The 24,190-nt window shown below is 41.2% G+C and overlaps 1 protein-coding gene across 11 annotated transcripts in view; it reads left to right on the top strand.

Moving 5' to 3' along the window:
- Positions 1 to 24,190, top strand: part of SMOC1 (SPARC related modular calcium binding 1) — a 161,242-nt gene that overhangs the window by 54,634 nt on the left and 82,418 nt on the right. For 10 of the 11 annotated variants that reach the window (XM_038136806.1, XM_038136805.1, XM_038136804.1 and 7 more), the window contains one exon: positions 16,096 to 16,267. In XM_038136806.1, coding sequence (XP_037992734.1) covers positions 16,198 to 16,267 — 70 coding nt within the window. In that variant the 5' untranslated portion in view covers positions 16,096 to 16,197. Of the gene's footprint in view, positions 1 to 12,200; positions 12,237 to 16,095; positions 16,268 to 24,190 lie in introns of those variants that run through there. The other variant, XM_038136807.1, reaches the window with a different exon arrangement.

Raw genomic sequence — 24,190 nt, 5'->3', positions numbered from 1 at the left:
AGCATGCCAGCTCAGAGAACTGACTTGAAGAAAAATGGTTGGTGCGAGTGTTATTATCACAAGGTGACCTGTGTTTTGGAGAGACCAGGCACTCCAGCTTTGTTTTGTGCTCTTTAACAATTTGTTCAGTAACAGGCTTTTAAGGATTCATACTTACATCCTGGCACTTCTGTAAAAGCTTCTTTCTATGCACAAGGATATATGCAGGTCCTGCTTCAGACTTTCTCATGAAAGTTAACTCAGAGAAATAGTCCACTGTTGAGTGTGAACCCAAGGTTTATGTAATTTAGAGGACTTTGGTGATTCCATTTTACAAAGAATTCTCAGATGCAGATACCACTGTGATGCAGTCCTCACACTATGTCCTGGAATCTGCTTCTGGGTATGAGCATGGAGAATGGTGGAAAAAGCAAGGGATATAAATCTGTATTGTAGCCAAAACTTGCTGTCAATCTATTTGTGTGCAAACTTCAGACTTTCCTCCCTTACACCTTGCTCACAGGTATTCAAAATCTGGCTCTGGTTTTACCTCCTTAAGTGTTCCCTCCCTTTTACCTAGGGGTTAATGATGACTAAATTTTCTTGTAAACGTTTTTCTGAGAAGTTTGTGTTGGGCTTTCCTTACTAATGAGGGAATTCCAGTGAGGGAGGGAGAGAGAAGAAGGAAGTTCCTTGGCCAAGCCTTTACAGACAGACTTGGAAATTGCAATAACTCCTAGTCCTGTGTGAGCCCTATTGTACTTGTGCTCTTAGCAGGCTCTGGTGACTCTGGATGAAGCTAGCTGAATCCAGAGAGTGGAGTTTCTGCAGGACAGCTAGATACTGTTTTCTGATGGTTTGTATTTTCTTAAGAATAATTCAAGTTTGCATTTTTTTCATGTTCTTTTCTATTCTGCTTTTATTTTGGGTAATGCTAATGCTTTCTTGGCACTGTCTTGATGTCCAGGTGTAACTGTAGTGGGGTGGTTCTAAAAATCTTTGCAAGAAACTAAGCTACTGATTCAGTGGCCAACAACTCTGTGCTAGGCTACACTTACCCTTCCCTCTTACTGAAAACTAATATGAATAAAATCTCAGATTTCAAGATGTAAAATTTGTCATCTGGCTTGATTGAACAAAACCACACCAACATTGAACTGACTTACTTCTCTGTAGGCTGGAGTCAGCAGTCCTGGAAAACAAAGGAATATGGTGGTACTTGAGCTATAACCAGTAACAGAGGGTTGGGGATCAAAATAATATCCAGTGATAGAGCTGAATTACTGAGTATAATTAGGGATTTTGAGGGGCTGGTTAATAACTTCCTCCTTCTGCTTGAAGTCTGAATGAGAAGCTGGGTAGTGAAGTTACTTTGGTTTTTAACTATAACCAGGAGGAGAGAGGCCCAGGAAGCTGCAGAAGTTCAGATGAAGGTGGAGGACCTAGAACAGTGAGGAGGGATAGAAGTCAACTGGCAGCCTGGCATGTAGATAAACCTGGGGAGAAGATGCTTGGTACAGGAGCTGGTAACAATATTTGTATATTAAGATGTTAATGTAATTGCTAGGGGGAAAATGTCTTTCCAGAGTCAGGTACAGAGTGGTCTTTCTGTGTGAGAGCTGGCAGACTTCAGCTGGAGGATCAGAGATGACTCTTCTTGATTTTAATAGTTTCCTTGAAGGTTTCAGTGTTTCCCAGTTAGGCATTGAAAGGAGGCAATGAAATGTGTAAGACCTGTCTGAATCTTAAAAGGACTGGAATTAAAAAGGAGCAAAGACCAAGTGTCAGCAAATTAGAGTGAGAAAAGGGAAGTGTCTGATTAAAAGGAGACTTGAGTGGACAAACATGTGGAGCAAACAGTCATGGCAATATCAGGATTGACAAGGATAACTTGATTCAGTCTGGAATCTTTACTGGTGCTTAGGTCTTTAAGGTCCAGGAAACCTTATAGCAAGGCCAGACACACAGCCATTTCTCATGCACCCATTAAACCAATTTTAATGAAACTGTCACTCCAAGTCCCAAACCCAGATTTTTTTATCTTGGGTAACAGTTGACCTAAACTGACTTAGTTTCTGCCTGGAGTCCTAGCAAACAACCTAAAATAATTTTTCTTAACTCTTCCCTTCCTATTTGTACAGCTGGATTTCCTTAAATTTCTTCAAGTTGATTACCTCTCCAATTATCTCTTGCCTTGTGGTATAGACCAAAAAGCTTGTAAAAAGGGGAATGATATCTGATTCAGCATGTCAAGTTTTTTTCAGGTGAAAGTAGGATTTAACAATGTTTGCTAAGACAGCTAGTGCCTGGGATAACTCTTCATCTTGAAAAGGTTCCCATGCTCAGGGAAGAGGAGAAGAGAAAGAGGTCCTTTGCACCAGAACAGGCTCCTCCTCAGCCAGAAGCCTGCTGAGAACAGTCTTGATAACATTTATACAGTTCTGAGCTGCTTTTTGGGCAGTGTGTGCCAATCACCACAATCTAGGCCTTCACTGTTGCCATCTATCTACCTGTTTTTAAATAAACCTCAACTGGGGCATGCAGCACTTTATAGCTATAGTGACTAGACCTTTCCTGAGGCTTGCTTTTGAGCAGAGTGAAGGCCTGTAATTTGTTTTTGTTGTTTTATTTGGATGAGGAAAAATATGTGGTGTAATTCTTGCATGGTGGCTGCTGGTAAATGGGGAGAAGTGATTAGTAATACTTCACTTCCCTTGTTCCCTGCCAGTGCTTGCCTGCTATCCCCTCAAGCAGTATAGTATCGCATGGGCACTAGGCAGCCTACCCTTCAGTTGTGCTATTCAGTGATAAAGCAGGTCCTGCTGCTTCTGATCCTTTCTGCTGGTGTCACTTCTTCCTGGGATCATCTTCTTCTTGGCCACAGTCCAGGCTGCTGTGAAGGTGGGCAATATCCTCCAGTCAGAAGAGGAACATCAATTATTTGGGTCAGAAAAGCACATTTCTTCAGATGAAATTGGCCCAGTGGCCTCTTAAGCTATAGAATACATAAAGAAAGCAAGCTGCTTAACCCTTTACAGAAGCTCACTGTACTCTTCTAGATGTGGTGATGGTGTGAATGCTCTTCATAGTCTGAAGCAGTCACAAAGCTGTATGAAGCTGGTATCACAGCCTGCTTTAAGTCTGTCAGCTAAGAATGTCAGTTTGGTCTTTGTCCGCTGTGAGAAGCCTGACCAGTAAGCCTGAGTATGTGTTTGTACTGAGGCCAGGTCTTAGACCAGACGGAAAGAGATCCAGAAAATCTGAGGAATCCAGATAAAACCGCAGATGTTTTCCCATAGCTTTTTCAATAACATGCCCTGAAAAGGAAGATGAGAGACTGCAATAATCTTGCCAATTATCTGTGTCAAAGATTTATTGTGCAAAGGTCTCATATTTGCTTATATTAAGACTGATATCCTGCTCCCTTCAGGGAGGCAGACAGCAAAAACAGACTGATATGTATATTACAAATTCTTTTAGCCTCCACTAGAGAGATGCACAAGTCGCAGCACAAAGTTGGTTGAGCACTTCCAGAACCCTAGTGAAGTGCAACTGGAGGAAAGTTAACCTGGCGAGTGCTGTGTGAATTTGGACTAGAGATGGCTACTTGTATGGAATGCTGTCAGTCAGACAGAACAACTCATGTATGAAAATACCAAAAAAGATACCTAAGATACCCAAAGATATCCAAGCTCACTGGCTTGGATAGCTTTTGACTGCAAGGGGCTTGGTGACAATGAAAGTTAACTTCATTTGTGTTTAAAATGAAATACTGTAGAGCTGGAAATACTCAAAACTTATTTCCCCAGAAAATAAGGAAAGCATGTCTGCTTTTAGCAATAAGGAAGCAGTATGAATATTCTGCAGCTCCTCACAAAAACTGTGAAAAATTCAGTGTAGCTAGAATTGCCCTTTCTGTAGCTTGAAAGTAAACACACTAAAAGAAACAGTTCTGTAGTACAAAATGTTGTGAAAAAGCTGTCACCCTGAGAGTGAACAGCCTGTATTAAGATCAGTCACTAACATTTCTGCTTGGGAGTGGGGGGTTAAATATGTGTATAACACTGTGGGAGGAAGAGAAGGGCTTTGGTGCAAAAGGGATTTTGTATTTTGCTGGGGAAGCTCATATCAACAGTCTAGGGCAGCATCAAGATACCTGTAAATATTTCTTCTTTTGAAGACACTACTGTCCTTGCTTTCCATTCTGCATAACAGAACTGCAGACCTCATAGCAGCAACCTTGACAGGTTAGAGATGTATTCCCCTTGCTACAAGAAAGACACTGAAGGGCTGAAGTGTGTCCAGAGGAGGGCAATGAAGCTGGGAAAGGGTCTTGAGCACAAGTCTGAGAAGCAGCTGTGGGAGCTGGGGTTATTTAGTCTGGAGAAAAGGAGGCTCAGGGTGACCTTATTGCTCTCTACAGCTCCCTGAAAGGAGGCTGTAGCCAGGTAGTGGTTGGTCTCTTCTTTCAGGTAACAAGTGACAGCACAAAAGAAAATGGCCTAAAGTTGCACCAGGAGAGGCTTAGATTGGATATTAGGAAATGTTTTTTCACTGAAATTGTTGCCAAGTATTGGAACAGGCTGCTCAGGAAAGTGGTTGAGTCACCATCCCTGGAGGCATTTAAAAGATGTGTAGATATGGTGTTTAGGGACATGGTTTAGTGCAGAACTTGGCAGTGCTGGGTTAATGGTTGGACTTGATTATAGAGGTCTTTTCCAAACTAAATGATTCTGTTCTGTGATTCCTTGTAGAGCTCAGCAGGAGAGGTTCTTTTGGGAACATCATACAAACCACATCTGTCACTTCAGTATGGAAAATATGCCTGACCTGTGTAAACAGATTCTCATGCAAAAGCAGGTTTTCATGCTAGTGTGGAGTAATATTGCTGGGTAGTTCAGCAGTAGTGCTAAAATACAGCATCTTACTTCCAAGCTCTATTGGAAGGCATGTGAACTGTACTTGAACAGTCTGGAAAACCTTGCACACTAACAACGTACTAGTTTGAAGTGGTGTTGCCTATTTTGGATCTTCAGTGAATGGCAGTGCTGTAGAGATGCTTGACCTGTTTTTTCTTCCTCTCAAAGTTCAGCAGTCAGCACCTAGGTTACTGCCTAGGTTACAATTTTTAGGAAAGGCACAAGTAATTACAGTAAACAAGTCCTGTCTGCAGGAATCAGAAACTATATTTACTCTTCTGAATGTTGTCTGTCACTGGCAGAAGATGATGGTATTAGAGCTAACCATGGTGCCGCTGACAAGGGTCCTTCCTTCTTGCCTCACTCAAGCATTTTATCTTAGATGTGTTTCTCTGTAGCACTTCCAACTCCTGAAGCAACCAGCTCATGCATCTTGTCTGTTACGGAAAGGTTTTTATCATATATTTAGACTGTCATAATAACTGACTATTTTTTTGAGGCAGGAGCAGCAAGCAGAGAATTAGTTTCATGCCAGCAGAATGGAAGTTCCTATCCTGAAGCTTTTCTGCGCAGCAGCTTCTTCAGTGTGTGATCCAGAAAGATCTTGGTAGGGGGTAAAGCTTCTCTGCTACTGCCTGTGCTGTCCCAAAAGGCTATAGCTGCCTGACAGTCTAAGAAAGCATCATTCAGCACTTTCTACAGAGGGCTAAACTCTGGATGGTTATGCCTACAAAACTGAGGGAAGCATTTAATTTAAATGTAAGTAGAAAGATGAGAATTATTGTTAAGCACTGTAAAATACAATGCAAGTGGAACTACAGAATGAAGTAATGAAACAATGAATCTTTCCCGTAGGGAGTTGGGAGGAAAAGTTCACTTTTTCTGACTTTTTACAGGGCTTTCGTTTCTGTTCTGTACTTCCTTTCCTGATTCTTTCTCTCTTGGTCTAAATTCTTGGCTGGCACACTTTTTTCTTGGTTATCAGGATTGGGTTATTTCACTCTGAATTTAAAACTTGCCTTGTGTTTAATGTGTTTGTCTGGATCACTGTAGAATACACCAAGGTGGGTTTGGCCCTTGAAGCATTGAGTATTAAGCCAAGCCTGGGATCCTTATGATGTCAACAGCATCCTACTGAAGGGCTATTCAGAAGACTCTCTGCTGGCCTGCTGAAGCAAGAATTAAGATTTCCAAACAGTGTTTTTAAAAGTTGTCATCTGACTTGTAGAAAGCTGAGTCTCTCAAACTACTTGTCTGTAGATCAGATGCAGATCTTAATGTTATAATTAATCAGATATAGATCTTAATGTTAAATAACTGCATGTGTTGGTAGGTGGACATCACTGCTGCAGTGAGATGTAGGGGGAATGAATAGCACCTCATGGCCATTAACCTGAATAGTTAATTTATCTGTTAACTGAACAGTCCTCTTCTGGTAAGGCAAATGTCTTTATTGTTGCCTCTTAATCTGTGAACTAGAAGGCCAGGGATAACACATCCTCTATGATGTTAGGAAAATCCTTTCTTTTTAAAAGTACTGGAATAGTGTTAGTAATAAATGTAAGAAAGCTGTTGCTTTCACAAGCTACTCTGTATTTAATAAGTGTACATGATATTTTGTATGAACAAGGTTAAATTCCAGTCTTTTCTTCAGTTTTGCTGTCTCTGACACTTCAGATGGGTAATAGAACAATAGGGGCAACTTCATTTATTACTCTGTACATCTTTGGGGCCTGTGGGGGCTGTGAAGGCTATTGCTCTTTATAGCTGATCAGGCCAGAACCCAACTCTGGTTCTCTCTGGAGATGGTGAGGTAGGCCTGTAGAAGGAGACATGTCAGTTCTGTCCCCAGACAGTGCTTCAGAAGCTTTGGCTGTACAAAAAAGGCTGTACATGTAAAGCTGCATGAAGTGGGGAGAAGCTCCTGATGCAGCCATCTTCAGTTAAGCATTGTCTTTCAGGAGTATAGTTAAGGAAAGTGAACCCTTGAGTGTTCTCAGTATCTCCTTTTTTAATATCCCTTCTGTGCAATGGAATTTCAGACTTGGCATTCATTTAGTATGTGTCTCCTGATGGGCAGCCAGCCCTTGGTAGGTTTTGAACTAATGAGATCAGCTATTTCTAATATCTACTTCTTGGTTTGTGCTGTTGGCAGCAGTTACACCAAACATAATGAAGGCTGGGTGCCAGCTTCAATTTGAATGCCTCTTTCAGCATTTTTGAGGAATTGATTTAGGGACCAAAGTTTGTAGAGCTATCAAGTTATAATGGGTGGCATTCTCCATTTTGGAAGATCTACAAAGGACAAATAATTTGTGATGGAAGAAGTGCCTTTGTATAGTTTTATTTCCATTGGAGCTCAACCCTGAAGATGTGGCTGCCAAACTGAGTTTGTAAACTATGTTCAATCATCATCCCTACAAGACTATCTTCTAGCAAAATAGAGCCGTTTGGAGGTGGTGGTGGTCTTCATGCACCTGCTTTGTCTACAGTAATAGTGTCTAATACATATGGCTGTGACTGAAGGGTGACAGTGGTTGTGGTGTAGACTAGAAAGTGGGGAAAGGGTATCTGGCTTGAGGTAAACTCAGTTGTGTGTCTTTCTCGGAGTACTTAAACAACGTGCCTTGTGTGCATGCCAAAGGGAATGGTACTTGTGTAGGAGACAGTGTTCAGGAGATTATCAAGCCATCTTTGGTAAGACTTGATATCTGCTTTTTGCAGTGGGCAGTCTCTGGCGTGACTAGAAACTTTTGATGTATTGGGAAAAAGGGGTTATGGGAGGAGAATGTCATTTTTATCTTGCTAGTTTGGGGTATTTAGAAAGCTTATCAACCAGCTTGGAGACTCCACTTAGAGTAGGTGCCCACTCTTCAGCAATAACACTGTGCAAGTAAAGGGCAAAGTACTTTGAGTTCTTGAGAGAAAGACAGCATGAGAAGGTACTTAACAGAAGGGGATCCAGAGGAATTGATGTCAGGTGATAAAGACAAATTTTAGGGGCTTTGGGTTTAAAAGGAAGCCCTTTACACCTATCAGATTACTGATGAAAAATCAACAGAGAATTTGTACTTCATCAAACAGCTTATTCATTTAAGAATGCGTCAGCAAAACTTAGTTGTTATCAGACATGCTTGCAGTTTGTGTAACCCAACAGAACATACAAAAGACTCACATGGAAAGCTTATATCAAGACTGTTCCAGTACTCCAAGCTCTTGCAAATGGGGAAGAAGGATTCCTAGGCTGACTGCATACCCAGTCCTGCTAAAAGTAGTGTAGGAAGGAAAATAGGCTTAAGAAAGTATTATTTCACAGCCACTTTCTGTAGGTGGCTAGACCTACAGAAGTCTACAAATCCTGTAACTGACTTTTAGTGGTTTATACAGTGGAGGGTAAGTACATACTTCAGTCTCCATGACTCGAGAGACCTGGGGCCAAGAGGGAAGAGTCTGTGCAATCTTTTGAAGCATTCAGTATGCTAATGTTTGGGAAGTGTGGGGATCACTCTTCATGGAAATCTTGCATGAATTACTGTCTTTTGTTGAAGTATACACCTGTGAAGCATACACACTTCAACCCTTCTGCTCTTCTGGGAGCTTTTTTTGAAAAAAACATATCCCATTACAATGGAATCCCTGACTTCTCACCTAGTGACAGCACGAAGTTGTAATCCTGCTACATTTGCTAGTGGAGATCAACAGCTTCAACTATCATTATGACAGACTAAAGTAGGGGATACAGTTACTGAGAGAGATTATTGAGAGATTAACTTGGCATAAGGTATACAGTAGGATGTTTTGAGTTTATTTTTTGAGTTATGCTGAATAAGCACAGGACTCCTTAAAGTGGAAAGACTGGATTGTATTATTAAACAATACAATTTAGTGAAGACTTTTTTATATTAATGGAAGTTTTGCTGTTATTGTCTTGGGACAAGAAGTTCATTGCTTGACTGTTCAAACATTTGGATTTTCTATCTGGTTCAACATGTATAGTAGCAAAGGTAAAGAGAAGAAATAGTCCAAGTTAAACATACCTTTTCTTGTCAATGTGTTTGACAAATTAAATTTAATCGTAAATTTGTTCTAGGCTTACATGTTTCCTTGGCTGCAGGAATACTTTGAGTAGAAGAGTGAGTTTTAACAGAAACTGAAGTAATTACTTAAATTAAATAATTCTCTACCTTAATACTGCCAGACTTACTAGAAAGATTTAAAAGTTGTGTGTTAGAAATGTTAGACTTAAGATGAAGTTCCTGTTTTGTGTTTTAAGTTTTGGTTTCTTCCTCTGTTCAGATGATTCGTGTACTGAACTTATGAGATGCTTAAACTTGTGACTTACAAAACTGAAGTTGGATTTTATGAAGGTGATACAGCCATGTGGATATAAAAATTGTGTGGGAGAAGGGATTATTTTAAAATATGAAATGAATTTCTTGTCCCTGATGTCTCTGGCATTTTCTTTCCCACAAGTAAATGTAGTTAGGCACTTCCATAAACTTGCATGTCAAAAACAAAAATAGAGAATTTTAAAAGTTCGCTCCCTGACTATGAACAATGAAATCACAACAAAAAGAAGCCCAGAGAGCTGCTCTGAGATGAAGTGTAATTCTAAGGATTTCTCCCAAACCCTTGGTGGGCTGTTTTTCCAAACCTTTGGTGGGTGCTTCAAATCCTCCATTAGGCAGCTTCTCTGGATCTAGTACCTCATCTTCTAAAAACAGAACACAGCTGCTGCATGATGTTTGGGGATCAGTTTGCAAAGAAAACAAAAGTATTATTTCCTAGCTAAAAGTAATCTAACAGATGAAGCATAATCCTTAAGTGCTGCCTTTCATTGTAGTGGCATACAAAAAGCAAAGACTGAGGGAAGGAAGAATCACTGTAGAAAAATGAGGTTTCTAGCCTGTAAGAGCAAAAAACTGTCTTAAATTCAACTCATGCAAATAAATCTAGAGTTTGCTGGCTTTGCAGTGTGTTCCCATACATTTGTTTAGCCTTTACCATCCTCAAGCACAGGCTCTGTGCTTTGAACCCATTCTTATTTGCACAGCTGGAGGCTTGGGGTTGAAACATAAGTGGTGCTTTAACTTAGGCTAGACTCTTCACTTTTCAGGAGGGGTGACTCAAGGAATAAAAGTATTACAATGTCTTTCTTGTAAGTACCTTCTACCTGGGGGAAGTGCCCTTCTGAAATTGGTTGGGAAAGCCTTAAGTCTTTGCATAAAACTGTAGGATGCTAAAAAACCCCACCCAAGGACTGGAACTTCTTAAGATGCAGGACTTTGAGAACCTTTGTCTTAAAAAGTTATCCAGGTGCCAGTGAAGTGCAAACTTTTGAGTGTTTCCAAAAAGAGTATATTAAAATAAATCTCTTCCTTCCCCTGCCCCAAAACACATGACAAACTTCCCAGGAAGTTCACTTCAAAAGCCTTTTTTCACTTGCTAGATTCTGAGGCTGCATGGGCACTTTCAGGATAGAGGCTGGACAGCCTGGTCAGCTGTTGGGAGTTTGATGGCTTTGGTTGATACCTTTCTGCATGTGTAAGACTGCAAACCCTGAGACAGTTTTTAAGACTTTCAAATTCTCCTCTTAGTATTCCTAGAAGTGAGGCATTTTGGGTCTCCAGCTCAGAACAGGATCTCTGACCCCAGTGAAGCCTGCTAGGCTTATGGTTCCATGGCAGGAAACTTGGCTGAAGTCCAAAATCAGTGGTTGAAATTGAAGTCCTTGTGCCCTGTAGGCAACCTGCCATGGGGCTGAGAGTCTAGCCATGATTAAAACTGGAACTTGGCTCCAGTTCTGCCTCCAGAATGGCTGGTTGCACCAGTTTGGAGCCTGAAACCAAGGCATAAAAATGTGAAACGATTCTTTCCAACAGCAACAAAAATGTCGAGAAGTTTATAGTCTCCCTTAATGTGTAAAATGGTATGGTTTTCCTGGGGAATTCTCTCTGGGAAGGGCTTGCTCATTTGTACTTAAGTCAGGCCAGTGTGAGTACTTTGACTAATGAGTGGGTGATCTGTGCCATATGAATGTACCTAGATGAGTCACCTTTCCCAAGACGTGTTCTGAGGGTCTTCAAACTTGAAATCTGCCAAAACAGGAGTGAAGTATTGCATGTGCTGTTTTGTCTGTCTCAGTTTTGTTAGGCCGCAGCAGTCTGCAGTACTAATCTGAACTGAAGCTGCTAAGTAGCAGAGGCACCTCTGTTTTGATCTGTAGTGAACTCTAGATTTGGTTCTCAATAGATTCCCACTTTCTCACGTTCGTGTCATTTGTGTCCCTTGCTCCCTCTTTTCCCTGAAGCCTTGCTTAGGCATGTTACTGTGGTACTACAATGCCTTGGCCATTTCTCGTTACCTCCATCACAAAAGGCTCTGCTGTTCTGTTTGTGCTTATAATGTACCCAGATGGTGAATAGAATGAGTGACCACCAAGCTCATTTTCACTTGTGGGGTCAGACCTTTTTCTGCTAAATAACACAAGTGTTCCCAGCTGCTGTGCAGCTGCAGGGAGTCTGCTTTCCTTCACAGGCATTAAAAACCCTTTAATCAGTGTTTGTTGTTTGTCAGCAGTGGTGTTGAGGTGTGGAGAAAAAGAACAGATATGCTTTGTTGGCAAAGTTAACTTCATTCTGACCTCTTATCTTTCCTTTTTCTTTTCAAGTCTGAAGAAGTAGAAAGCAGTTTGGGAAGTGGTTTCTGCAAGCACCTGTGTAAATGTATTTGCTAAAGGAGGAGGTTTGTGTCCTTATACAGAATGTTTGACATAAAAAGATGCTCTGAGAGCTGCATTGAACTGGAAACTCTTTAGGGCAGGGACTTGAACTGGTTGGAATAGACACTGTGCAGACTCCCTTAGTGTAAATAAATGTTACATAAATACAAATACTGTTGCTTATAGTAGTGTTACTTATCTTAGTATTGAGTCTATATTCAATGGATCCCATTTGCAGTGTGGTCAATTTTAACTTTTTCCTGTAAAAGAGATTATTTCTTCTAGTTTTGGAAGGGGGTTTGTTTGTTTTGTTGTTTTGGGGTTTTTTTAGCTGGGGTTTTGTGTTTGTGGTGGTTTGTTTGTTTTCCTTTTAGTTGTACTTTTAATAGCTTTCTTCTCATGAAGGAAAAGGGAGGAGATAAAGAGCTGATAAGCTGTCTCCAATCCAGTTTGCTTTGGATGTAGTCTGTTCTGAAACAAATGGGAATGCAGAAATCAAGAAGAAGCTTTGAGACATTTCAGAGCTAAGGTAATTATTTTCCTCTTCTTTCTAGATGAAGCTTGGAAACCTGCTGGTGCTGCACATGTTTGCAGGTTTGCTTTTTCCCTGAGTCCAGGTTTGCTCGCATTGCGTGTCTGTGTGTAGAGCACTGAGCACTGCTCTGTGAGTAGTGATTTTGTTGTTTGCAAAGTATGTCTGTGTGTGCATCCTGGAGCTGTTGGGACATCAGGCTTTGATTTGAGCTTCAGAAGTCATCGTAGGACATTTGGCACTAAAGGCAGAATATTTACCTTGCTGCTCTTCCCCTGGAAAGACCAGAGGATCACATTGCTGACTTGGCTGTGTCTGGGGAGGGTGGGTGCCAGGCATTAGGGCACATTGCTCACAGCCCTCAGCCCAGCTCAGCAGTATCTTCAGCAGTGACCAAGGGGCTCTTCTGGAGCAGGGCTGTGCCCTTGGGAAAGCAGTGTGTGCTTGCTCAAAGTAGGAATTATAAAATAAAAATCAAACTGACTGTATATGGATTGTGGTCCTAGCTGTTAAAATTACAGAACCAAGAGGTCTCCCCATGGCAGACGCATTTTAGCATTCATCCATTCTTTTTCTTCATGCAGCTGAAGTTGCTTACAGTGGAGGTCATGCTCTTAGATCAGCAAAATGCTAAAGGAAGACTTTTTGTGCTGGGCAGGAGGAGATGTACACTCAAAACATTTAGTATATGGAATGTCTGTGGGTGGTTTGTATTGGCCATCACTTCTGTAGCATGAATGCTTACCTGCTAGAAGGGGGACAAAGAACCACCATTTTAAACCTGAATGCTGTCAGGGCTGCTGACCAAAGATATGGACTGTGAGCTACAGTGGAGCAGGTACCCTACTCTTGGAGGGGGGGTTTGAAGCCCTTCAGATCACCTGGAGATATTGCTGGTCTTTCTGGCAGCGTGGTTTGCTTGCGTGAGAAGAACTCCGATCAGACAGGTGTGATCCTGGATCCTTCTTGAATTTAATGCAGACTTACACAGTTACAATCTACCCGAACAAAACAAGCACCATCTTGTGCAACTACGTAAACCATAAACTTTTTTGGGCAAGGCAGGTGTGGCATCTTCAGTGTCTGGAAAGCACCGAACATGCTGTGTGGGCGCCCTACTGTAATCCAAATTACAAATGCTAAAAAGGCTTTTGATTTTTTTAATTTTTTTTTCTAATAACGTGATTCTTGGCTTAATTTGGGTAGGCAAGAACTTCACAGACCGAATTGGGGTGCTCTGCAAGTTTCCTCAGGCCCTCATAATTAATCAATGTCGAGTTGTTTCTCTGTCTGCAAGAAGGCACCTGAGGAAAGCTCTTCCACAGCCTTAGGTTTAACTTGTTTGTCAGCCCTGAGAACAACTTTCTATTCTTTAGAATGACAAAGGGGTGTTCTTGATGGATAAGTCCCCTGTATATTAAATATTTTGGTACAGGGTAGAGAAGGCTTGAGTTTTCATGATACAAGATGACTTTCAATAAGTTGGTAATAATGCTTGATGTAGAGAACCAATATTCCAGATTTTCTTGTTGAATCTCTGACTAACTCATACCTTGGGAACTCGGCTTCTGACAAGGAATTTGCAAAATGTTTCATGTCAGTAACTCAAGTCTCCAGTTGTGATAAATAGGAGATCTGTGTGCTCCTTCTAAACCAGAATGGCTCCTGTGTTGAACTGAATACTTAATTGCTGCATGTGCACCATACTGTCCTGTCAGGCAGCTCTGCTTTGAAAGTCTGTTTATACATACAGAAACCTGAAAAGCCTTGTGAGTCTTTCAGTGTCCGACATCACATGCTGGAAGGAGGCTTCAGCATCTTCAGTCTGTTGCTCTTTGCTGAATGTTTAGAGTCACTACCAATATTTTCATTTTGGGGGCAACAGAAAGACATTACTATAGCCAGAGCAATTCCAAGTTAAGTTGTGATAGTCCAACCACAGAAAAGAAAAAAATCTGGCCCAGCTTTACAGTGTTTTTATAGTCTAGTCCAGGTCTCTATAAACAATTTAAAATTGCCTTCAGGTTTAAATTTTCCAATTTCCCATTTGGAGCAGGTGTTGCCAGGTTATAGAATGTGTTGCAGAAAAGGAACAAAAACATTTCAAAAACACTGTGCTGTAACAAATATGTCAAGTGTGTGACAGATGAGATTTTAAAAAATGTTTGCCCCACCAAAAGTAAAATGAATACAAACCTTGCTTACTTTTCCCAGCTGTCATGTTTAAATAGGGGATTTAGTAGTGCATTAGTCTTCAAAAGATCCAGCAGTACAGTATGAAAATATGAAACTTCTTCATTGTTTTTTCATTTAACTGGGGAGAAAATATTTTTTGTAACGAAAAAACCTACCAGCAACCAAATTTCAGAGATGCATGTTCTCAGAGTGGTTAAAAACCAACCTGAACTAGGCTTCAGGCAATGTTTTTTCAACAGTTTTAACCTCAAAGCATAGAGTAGACAGCTTTGTAGGAAACTGTAACACCAAGGTGATTATGGCAGTGACTCACACTTCCCTGTAAGGCATCCAGCTATCAACACACTTGGAGAGCTGTGGCTTTGTGCATGCAGGCAGGGTGTCAGTCAGTGCCCATTTGCCAGCCAGCTCTGAACTGCTGAGCTCAGAACTGCTTTGACAGTGCGCTGAGATATCAGTGTGTTAGAGAGCAGCTCTGGTGCCCCCAGGCTTGCAAGAGGCTGTAGAAATGGGAGGTAGGGATGGGGAAGTGCAAGGCAGGTTTGACTTGCCTTTTCTTTGCTTAATCCTCATGGAACTTGTTTGAAGAGTCCTCTGAAATCTTCCTGTGAGCAGGTGATAGGGTTTGGGCAATGATTAAAGGTCTGATGAACCACTAAGTGGGGTAGTATGGAAAGAGAAAAAGGCTGCTACTATCATGACTGGCCAAAATTTCTGCAAGCAAGTAGTTCTGGAAAGATGACCGTCAGTTTGGATCCTCAGGAAAACAATATGAACTTGGGAAAGAGATCTGGGTGTCCCTATAGGCAGTTCAGAGTAGAGTTGAGGGTACAGCAGTAAACTCCTTCCAGATGTTGGGAATTTGCAAGGAACAAGCAGACAAAAGATGGGGACTCATGTGTGTTGTGGGTTTCCCCATCACCAAAACCAAGGCGGAATGCCAGGGAAAACAGTAGTGATCATGATATGGAGAAGTAGGACGGTTGGGATTATTCAAACTGTGCAAGACTGGCAAGGGATGCCACATTTGTACAAAATGGGTTGCATCATAATGGAATGCTCAGAAAGAAGAGATATGCAAAAAGATGATATAAATACAAACTTCTGAAAGGAAATAGATTTTCACACAGCGTGCAATTCGATTGTGGGATGCATGGAGTGCAGTTGCCAGCTGTGCTGGGTGTCATCAGGAAGGAACAAAAGGTGACTTGGGGGAGTGTGCAGGTATGCTCTAGCAGATGGTATTCACAGAGGAGATAAAGAATGCTTTCAAAAACATCACTGATATAAAACTGGTTACATGCATGGTTCAGCTACCAAGGCCAATCTTGATGGTTTATTTGTATTCCTCTGTCTTTGGTGATAAATTTTTTATGTCTCTGACTAAAATTGTCTAGTACCAGATACTGTTTGTGGCACAGCACTGGGCAAGCTAGGCTGTTGTGACTCAGTATTGCCCTTCCCGTGTGGGTTGTGTTTGGCTTTGCACATCTTACTTTTTTAGAGGTGAGGCAGAGTGAGTAATGTTTCCATTTTATTAAAAAGAATGGAATAGACCGTTAATACTTTTTAAAGATGTACGTGTTTCATTTAAAGTTCCCTTCAGGCAAAGTCAGCTTTGTTAGGCAGCTTAAAATGCATTATAGTCGTATTGTTATTGTCATAAAGAAAAAAATACACCATGCTCAGTTTTGGGAAACCAAACAAAACCACTGTTTTTTTCTCCCTCCTTTCTTCACTTCCTTCAGTTTTTAATAAGCGACCGTGACAGAGACCCGCAGTGTAACCTGCATTGCTCCAGGTCCCAGTCCAAGCCGCTGTGTGCCTCTGACGGCAGAACGTACGAGTCCATGTGCGACTACCAGAGAGCCAAGTGCCGCGAGCCCAGTCTGAGCGTCACGCATCGTGGCCGGTGCAAAGGTAGGTGGATTCCAAATGCCTCTGAGAGGAGAAATGGGAGGCCTACCTTGGAAGAAACTGAATTCTTAGACCTTTGAGTTTAGTACCATGCTCTGAGAGTAATCTGATTTGGAGTTGTGCATTCCTGCAAGCGTGGGTGTCTGAGTCTGAATTATCAATGAAAGAAGGCAAAGGAGCCACAGACATCACTGGAAAAGGGCTGAAATATATTTGTGCAGACAGAAACATCTGGCCCCATGGAAGTACAAAACCAAATGCTAAAAGCATACTTCTTCCTTGCTACCTGTGCTGATGAAAAATCAAGACACCTTTGACCCTTTGACTGGCAGGAATTTGGAGTGGGGAAGAATATGATGCACACTAGATGTTTAGTCCCTTTTCAGACATACCCTGCCTTTCTGTGCTGAGCTAATTAAGAAGGCATACAAGCCTTGCATGCGAGGCTTTACATGGCTTTTTTTTTCCTCGTTTGCTGTTACATCTAATTAGAAGTGTGAATACTGTCCCTCAGTTCTGCTCTTTGGCATAGTCTGAAGATGAAGTTGAAAATTTTTTAAAGGGTTAGTGGTGTCTTGTCACACAAATGATTTGCATTTGCAATGAGAGTCCATTTTCTGAGAGTACAATTGGCTCAGAGGGCAGATGGCACAGGTGTTTTTGGCAGTGGATTAATGTGACAGGAGACTCATTAAAATCCATGTGACAGAATAAAAAAGAACTCATTTAAACCTGGAATTCATTTATAAAGGCTTTTTTTACTATTGTAGAAAGGTAGCTTAGAATTACTTGATATAATATGGAGATCTCTTTCCAGTGTATTGACAGACTTTATAGTTTAGGTCAATTATGAACCTGACTTCAAATTTTGCTTGATTTTAAACGTTTCTCATTGAAAAAACTTACTTGTATGATTTTTTTGTTTGGTTGGTTGTTTTTCACCACTGTTGGGTTGGTTTATGGCAGCTTCTCCCATGGCATAGATTGAGGCCTTTGAATCAGACTTCTTTCTAAATACTGGAAACCCAAACCTTTCTTCACACAGCTTAAGAAGCACTTGGATTGTTCTTGCAAGTTATGCATTTTTGAGTATCACAGTAAGAAGTAGTATGGTGAGAGTCCTGTTTTTGCTTTCATTCCTTGAGTAGAGTGTCTTAGATAAGCAGCTCCATAGCTGATATTGGCATATAAACTGGCACTGTTCAGTTGCTTAAAACATGAGATCTGATACGCAGTACATCCATATACTAAATTGTCTGTCTGTGGAAGTAGACAAAGTTTCCTTCCCAAAATACATGGCCTACTGCATATTGTGATTCCAGAGTCCCAAAGAAGTAACTGAGATTGTTTTTTTTTTTGTCATGGGCACAGGCAAATTATACTTTCTTTCTGCTCTCTGATGCAACTGTAATGTTTAGTTGAAGCTAAGTTGCATTCTCCTTTCCTTTTTCCTCTTACCCTATGGTACTATACAGTACCTAACAGCCTGGGAGTGTTTGTAAACAGCAAGTCTTGCTTTTAACCCACTGATGCTCCTGCCAATCCCTGTGAAGTAGGAATATTCTTTCAACTACCACATGCAAATTGAACCTAGCTGGTAATTTCCATATGTGCAGCTCTTGAAAGGTATTTTGTTTTTCTAGCTGCATTAGGAACATGACCTCTAGTGCATAAAGATCACAGTTGTTGGCAAATTCGGGCAGTTGTGAGACAGCTGTGCTGAAGTACAGGCTGTTGGCTGGGTCTGTATTCTGTACTTGCAAAAAGGAAGGTATTTCCAACAGTGTTTGAGCACCCTGTGTTTGTTCTGCAGCAGGACATTGGGTATACCCTGAGCAGCCTTCACTCCTCCTGCATGACACATGCTCTATGGGAGAGCTCCCCTGGAACTCTAAGGGATCCCATGGGTTGTCCAGCTCAGTCACATGCAGTTATGATAGATACTGCACCCAAGAGGTTATCCTTATGGAATGAGAAGTTTTAACTTGTGCTTCACTCTCTGAAAGGGGAAAAACAGCAGGCGACTAAAATAAGTAGAAGAGAAAGTATACTGTGGACAGCAAGACATAGTTCTGCAGCCCAGATTATCATAGGCTTCCAGTGTGTATGCTGATGGCTTGAACTGTGCTTGTGCCAAGGAAAACAGAATGGTTTCCATAGTGAGAACAGAACCTTTTTGATTCAAGTTAATGCTCTGTTCTCTCTCAAGAATCTAAGGACCTTTAAAGATGAAATCTTGCCAGCCCTTTGGGAGCTATAACCCCTATTCAGCTCTCATTTGTTGCTAGCTTCCTCACGTGCTTTTCAATGAAATTCCTTCAGTGCTAAATTATCTGAACTCCCTCCAAACCCTCACACATCACAAAGGGTTAAAAGTCAGGAGTAGCTTACAGTGATCAAAGTATGACATTCCTGACAAATGGAGCCTCACTGATGAGATTCTCGAGAATAGTTCCAGATGCTATAGCTGTGTCTAAAATACACAGCCAAGCAATGCTACCTGGATCTTTTCTCAGGAGGCATCATAATATCTGATGTTAAATAAGAGTTATACCTCAAAACTTTATGGGGGTGAAGGACAAATACTTGTTAATCTTGACAGCTTGTCAAGAGTCATTTATGCAGTGATTGTTTTACTGGTATGTATCTGTGGCTTAGAACACATTAAGTTCTGTGTTAACTGGTTGATTTCTAGGACCTTCTTTGGCTTATTTAATTACTATGTGGGAGTGTTCCTAAAGTTCTCTTTAGATTTGTTAATTGGATTAATAAGTCTGCTGGTACAGAGTTTGTTCTTATTTCAAGTCACTGTGTAGAGTGAACCTATCTGTAAGTTACTGGTGGAGATTGTAACAGGACCTTCAGCCTTTCTCCTGGGACACAGTAAATGAACACAGCTTTGGCTAATGTGCTAGAAAGGCAGGTTTTCTGACTGGTGGGTTATTTGAAGATAATCTTCTCTACCTACTATTTTCGTTGGACAGGAGATGATATTTTGAAAGCACTTTGTCTGCTCACTAGATCCATGTGTTTTGTCTTCAAATTTGCTTTATTCTCCCTTGATTGTGAGTAAGAACGTCCTTCTTTGGCGGCAGTTAGTAAAATCTAAAGTGTCTCTTTCAATCACTTTGCAAATTTAAGCATGTTATGAATAAATAAGGGAACTCTGGAGTAGGAATGCAATGTGGATATCAAAAAAGGAACAAAGTGCATTGATGTGAAAGGAAGACAAGAAGGTGACCAGGAGTAATCAGTGTGGATGGGGAAGTCATGCTTAACCAACCAGATTGCCTTCTACGGTGGGACAACTGGCTGGATAGATGAGGGAAGAGTAGTGGGTGTTGTCCACCTGGACTTCAGGAAGGCTTTTGACACCTTCTCCCATGATATCCTCACAGGAAAGCTCAGGGAGTGCAGACTGGACATGTGGACAGTGAAGTGGTTTGAGAGCTGTGTGAACACCAGGTCTCAGGGGATTGGGATCAGTGGCACAGGTGTGGTTGGAGGCCTGTCACTAGTGGTGTCCCTCAAGGTTCAATATTGGATCCATTATTGTTTAATTTGTTCATCAATGACTTGGATGAAGGGACAGATGCCTTTTTAGCAGGTTTGTTGATGATTTAAAGCTGGGAGGGCTGTGAAACTTTTCAGAGAGATCTGAGGGCTGGAGGAATGAGGAGAGTGGAACCTTATTGAAATTGAGGAGAGTATGATGTCCTGCACCTGGGAAGGAATGACTTCCTGTACCAGTACAGGCTGGGGGCAGATCTGCTGGAAGGAAGCTCTGTAGAGAAGGACCTGGGAGTCCTGGTGGACAACAAGATGTCCATGAGCCAGCAGTGGTCTTGTAGCCAAAAGGCCAATGGGATCCTGGGGTGCATTAGGAAGAGCACTGGCAGTGGGTCAAGGGAGGTGATCCTATCCCTCTGCTCAGCCCTGGTGAGGCCACATCTAGAGTGCTGTGTCCAGTTCTGGGCTCCTCAGTACCAGAGAGACATGGAGATTCTGGAGAGGGTCCAGCAGAGGGTGACAAAGATAATGAGGGGACTGAAGCACCTCACTTGTGAGGAAACACTGAGGAGTCTGGGTCTGTTTATCCTGGAGAACATATGACTGAGAGGGGACCTCATCAGTGTATATAAGTATCTTGAAAGGAGGCTGGCGCAGGATGGATCCAGGTGTTCTGGTTGTGCCAAGCAATGGGGCAAGAGTCAGTGCGCAGAAACTGAAACACAGGTAGTTCTACCTGAACATCAGGAAGACCATTTTTATTGTGGTGGTAACTGAACACTGGAACAGCTGCCCAAAGAGGTTGTGCAGTTTCTTCCCCTGGAGATATCTGTAGCTGTCTCTACTCAGTCCTGAGTAGCGTGCTCCAAGGGACCCTGCGTTAGCAGGAAGTTTGGACAAGATGACCTCCAGTGGTCCCTACCAACCTGAACCATTCTCTGTGGGTGAACAAGTTTGAGATTCCCAGTGTAGGACTTGACCCAAATGAAGTGGAAAACAGTGAGGGGAGTGACTAATGATTGATATCCTGTACAATAGACAGGCATGTTTTTGTAGTTCGCGGAGATCCATTTTTGTCTGTTTTATGCAAATACACAGATAATTGAGCAGATGGGTATGAACCTGCTGACTTTAGTGTAGCTGAAGTGCTTCATGTCTGGTGGAGACCTGGCCTGGATGAGACAGTCAGCTAATGGAACTTAAAATAGTTTAAAAGCTCCTTGGATCAATTTTTGCTATTTGAACTTTGGATACAAATATAGAAGAATTAAAATTAAGTAGCTTTACTAGATTTTAGAGGTTGCATTGTATTGATTTGCTGCTAGTGTTATGTGAATCCTGGGGATGTTTTACTTTGTGTTGTTAGGAGAGCTTGAGTCTTTATACCATGATGTTGTATGGTGTCAATACTGCCTCAGCCTGTTGAAGAGAAGATGCTGGAATTCTTGGAGCCTGTTCAGGAGTGCAGTGTGTGTATTATGAGGGACACGGTGGTCTTGTTTGAATAAACTATTCATGGATAAGATCAGCCATGGTAACTAGCCAATACCATTGCAAAATCCAAATTATGTGCACCTGCATTTTGCTGATTAGGTCAGGGATGTCAAAAATATCACTTGTAGTTAACAATCTCCTGGTTGCCAGCTGCCAGCTTTAGAATTAATTTTCTTTAAAAGGCAGCTTTCTGAGCTACAGTGAATCTGTCCCAAGTTTGAAGATATTTAAAGTAAAATTCAGCGGGTCTGCTTTCAAAAGCAGTTAGGCTGTTTTGGTTTTTCACCGAATGTAATGGAGGGAAAAGTGTCCAATTTAGTCTGCTTGAACCATGAAACTGGAATGCATTAATGCCATTCTGGTTTATAAACATGGTGTTTGATATTCCAGATAACATTTCTAGAAAGTGCTGAAACACTTGGGTAAGCAGTCAAAATGCAGAATAGGGTATATGAACCTCCAATCATAAGATCAGGCTTTAGTAAAATTTGTAATGCGTCTTATTTGGGGTGAGCTATTTGACAGTTACTTTTTAAACTCTTGGCACTTATGTAATACTTTACATTTTCTAATTAACAAAGCAAAAATAGCAAGGTGAAGTCATCCCACTGAAATCACATGTTGATGCAAACATTATAAAAATACCAGCCTGTGGAGTGAGGAAGAGAAGGATTGACAGTCCTTTTAAAAACAAACTGGTAAATGTTGATCTTAAAGGCACTGTTTTTACTGGAACTGATTTGTGGAAGACTGACAAAAAAGATAGCAACATGCACGCACCTCTCCACCCAGCGTGGTATAAAGGTGTTCCAAATCAAGGCTGTAAAAGGACTGGCATGCCCTTTGGAAATCAGTGAGGGAGGATGGGAGAAATAATCAGTCTTGAGTGTTCATGAACAGGAGAAAAACTGTCTTCTCTGTACTTCAGCAGCAATTTGGGAAGAGTCACCGCTTGAGCCAACGATTGAGGTGCAGAAGATGCTGTAACAACGATGAGATCTTCAACGCTGTGGTGTAGTGGTGGTGTGCTCTGAAGTGTGCTCTGCTGGGTGGGAGTAGGGAGTTTAATCTATAAAGGCCAATTAAAATTGCCAGGAGAGACATGGTAGCCTTAGCAGTAATGTGTTCATATTATCTTCTGAAAGTAAGGGCTTGATCTTGTGCATGTTTCTTTGTTCATTAGACAAATTGGACAAAGAAATGGGTTAGTTTCCCTTCTGCCTGGACTTCCAATGTATTTGTAGTGCGGAGGATATCACAAAATGTTTGTTTCTACCAGCTCAGTGCTGATGCATTCAGTTTCAGTCATGTAGTTGTGAGTGTGCCAGCCCTAGAGCAGATGCTATGTAGAAGTGCTTTATGCTCTGGTTTATGTTCAGGAGAGGAAGCAGAAATGCCTGTCTGCAGTCTTCTATCCTCATATATAGAGACTGGAAAACACTTTCATTTGGGAACTTGTGGTTTGATTGTCATTTAAGAAATTCACACCTGTTTTTTCCCTTGCAAGTGCACGTCTCCATACTCTGTGCTGGGTTTTTTTGGGTTTTTTTTTGGTTTTTTTTTTTTTTTTTGTTTTTTTTTTTTTTTTTGTTTTTGTTTTTTTTTTGCTACTTAGTTGTCTCCTGTGAAGCAGAAGTTGAAAGTGTTTTCAGTCAGGCAGATATGAAACATAAACACCATCTGATTTTGTAGTAATGTCTGCTGTCATGCCAAGCAAGAATAGATTCTTAAGTGTGAGCAGGCGATCAGCAGGTGATAGGTGTTCCAGTTAAAAGCGTTGCAAGTTCTTCCTTTTCAGCTGAAAGAGTGAGCATGTGTTTGGAAGGATCAGTTGGCAGGACTGTCCTCCACTGGAGATGTGCAAACAAGGTCTGATCGTCTGGTCAAATTGGCAAGCAGGCAAAAAGGAAATTCCATGTCAAAGCTGATGGATAACTAGAAAAAAAATAGTGTAAATTTTGTTCAAGTCTTTTTTTATTCTGTAACAATTTCACTCTTTACAGATGCATAATGGGCCCACCTGAGATCGAAGTTCCATGTGCTTTGGTATTGTGCAAACACCCAACAAACAAATTAGTCTAAAGATAAGTGACATAGGATCACAAGTGACATAAAGTCATGCAAGGGTGAGGTGACCAACTTGTAGTCACTCAGTGATCATTGGCAGAATTGATACAGGCGCTGTGGCTTTCTAATGCAGGGCCTAAGCAGCTGGCATCTTTGCTGTATACTATTGCTATGAATCATTCTTTTTCCAGAGAGAACAGTTTGATTTTCATAATTTCAGAAGACTTATGAAATCCTTCTTGGGAAGTACTGTGATCTGTTTAAAAATGAAACTGTGTTGACAAAAACTTAATCTCTTGAGTCATCAGATGTATAAATAAAGTACTCAGCCTGAAAGCTGTGGTCTGTCTTTATCAAAGCTATTTACAGCATTGTCATTGATTTCTGTGTCTAGAGATGCCTGGATGGAAGTTACTTCTGTTGCCACACAATGTGAACTCAGTTGCTCTACGAACCCAGACTGACGTTCTAATTTAATGCTGGTATTAGTGATTCTGTTGTCAAAGTTCATGTGATTGATGAAACAGAATATGATCTTCAGGGATCCAGTGGAATTTTTTGTTAACCAATATGATTTCCATGCCTGGTACAATGAGGATTGAAACTTGTTCACTCTGTATGGTGCTGCTAAAAGATTTTGAAGTTTCTGCACTGAAAATCTTCAATCAGCGGATTCATGGGAGAAGAAAGAAGGTGCTAGTTCTGGTGTCAGAGTGCCATGGAAACAGATGTTCACTGTTTTCCTTCTCTTTCTAGACTGAACAGCAGTATTGTTAGACTTGATGTTTTAAAATGTAAACACTGAGTCAATCTGGATCTCTGCAGGGCAGAACTTCCCTCTTTTTACACATCAGT

The sequence above is a fragment of the Motacilla alba genome, chromosome 5 (assembly GCF_015832195.1).
Source record: "Motacilla alba alba isolate MOTALB_02 chromosome 5, Motacilla_alba_V1.0_pri, whole genome shotgun sequence".
NCBI classification, from domain to species: domain Eukaryota; kingdom Metazoa; phylum Chordata; class Aves; order Passeriformes; family Motacillidae; genus Motacilla; species Motacilla alba.
This window is presented reverse-complemented; position numbering and strand designations above follow the sequence as displayed.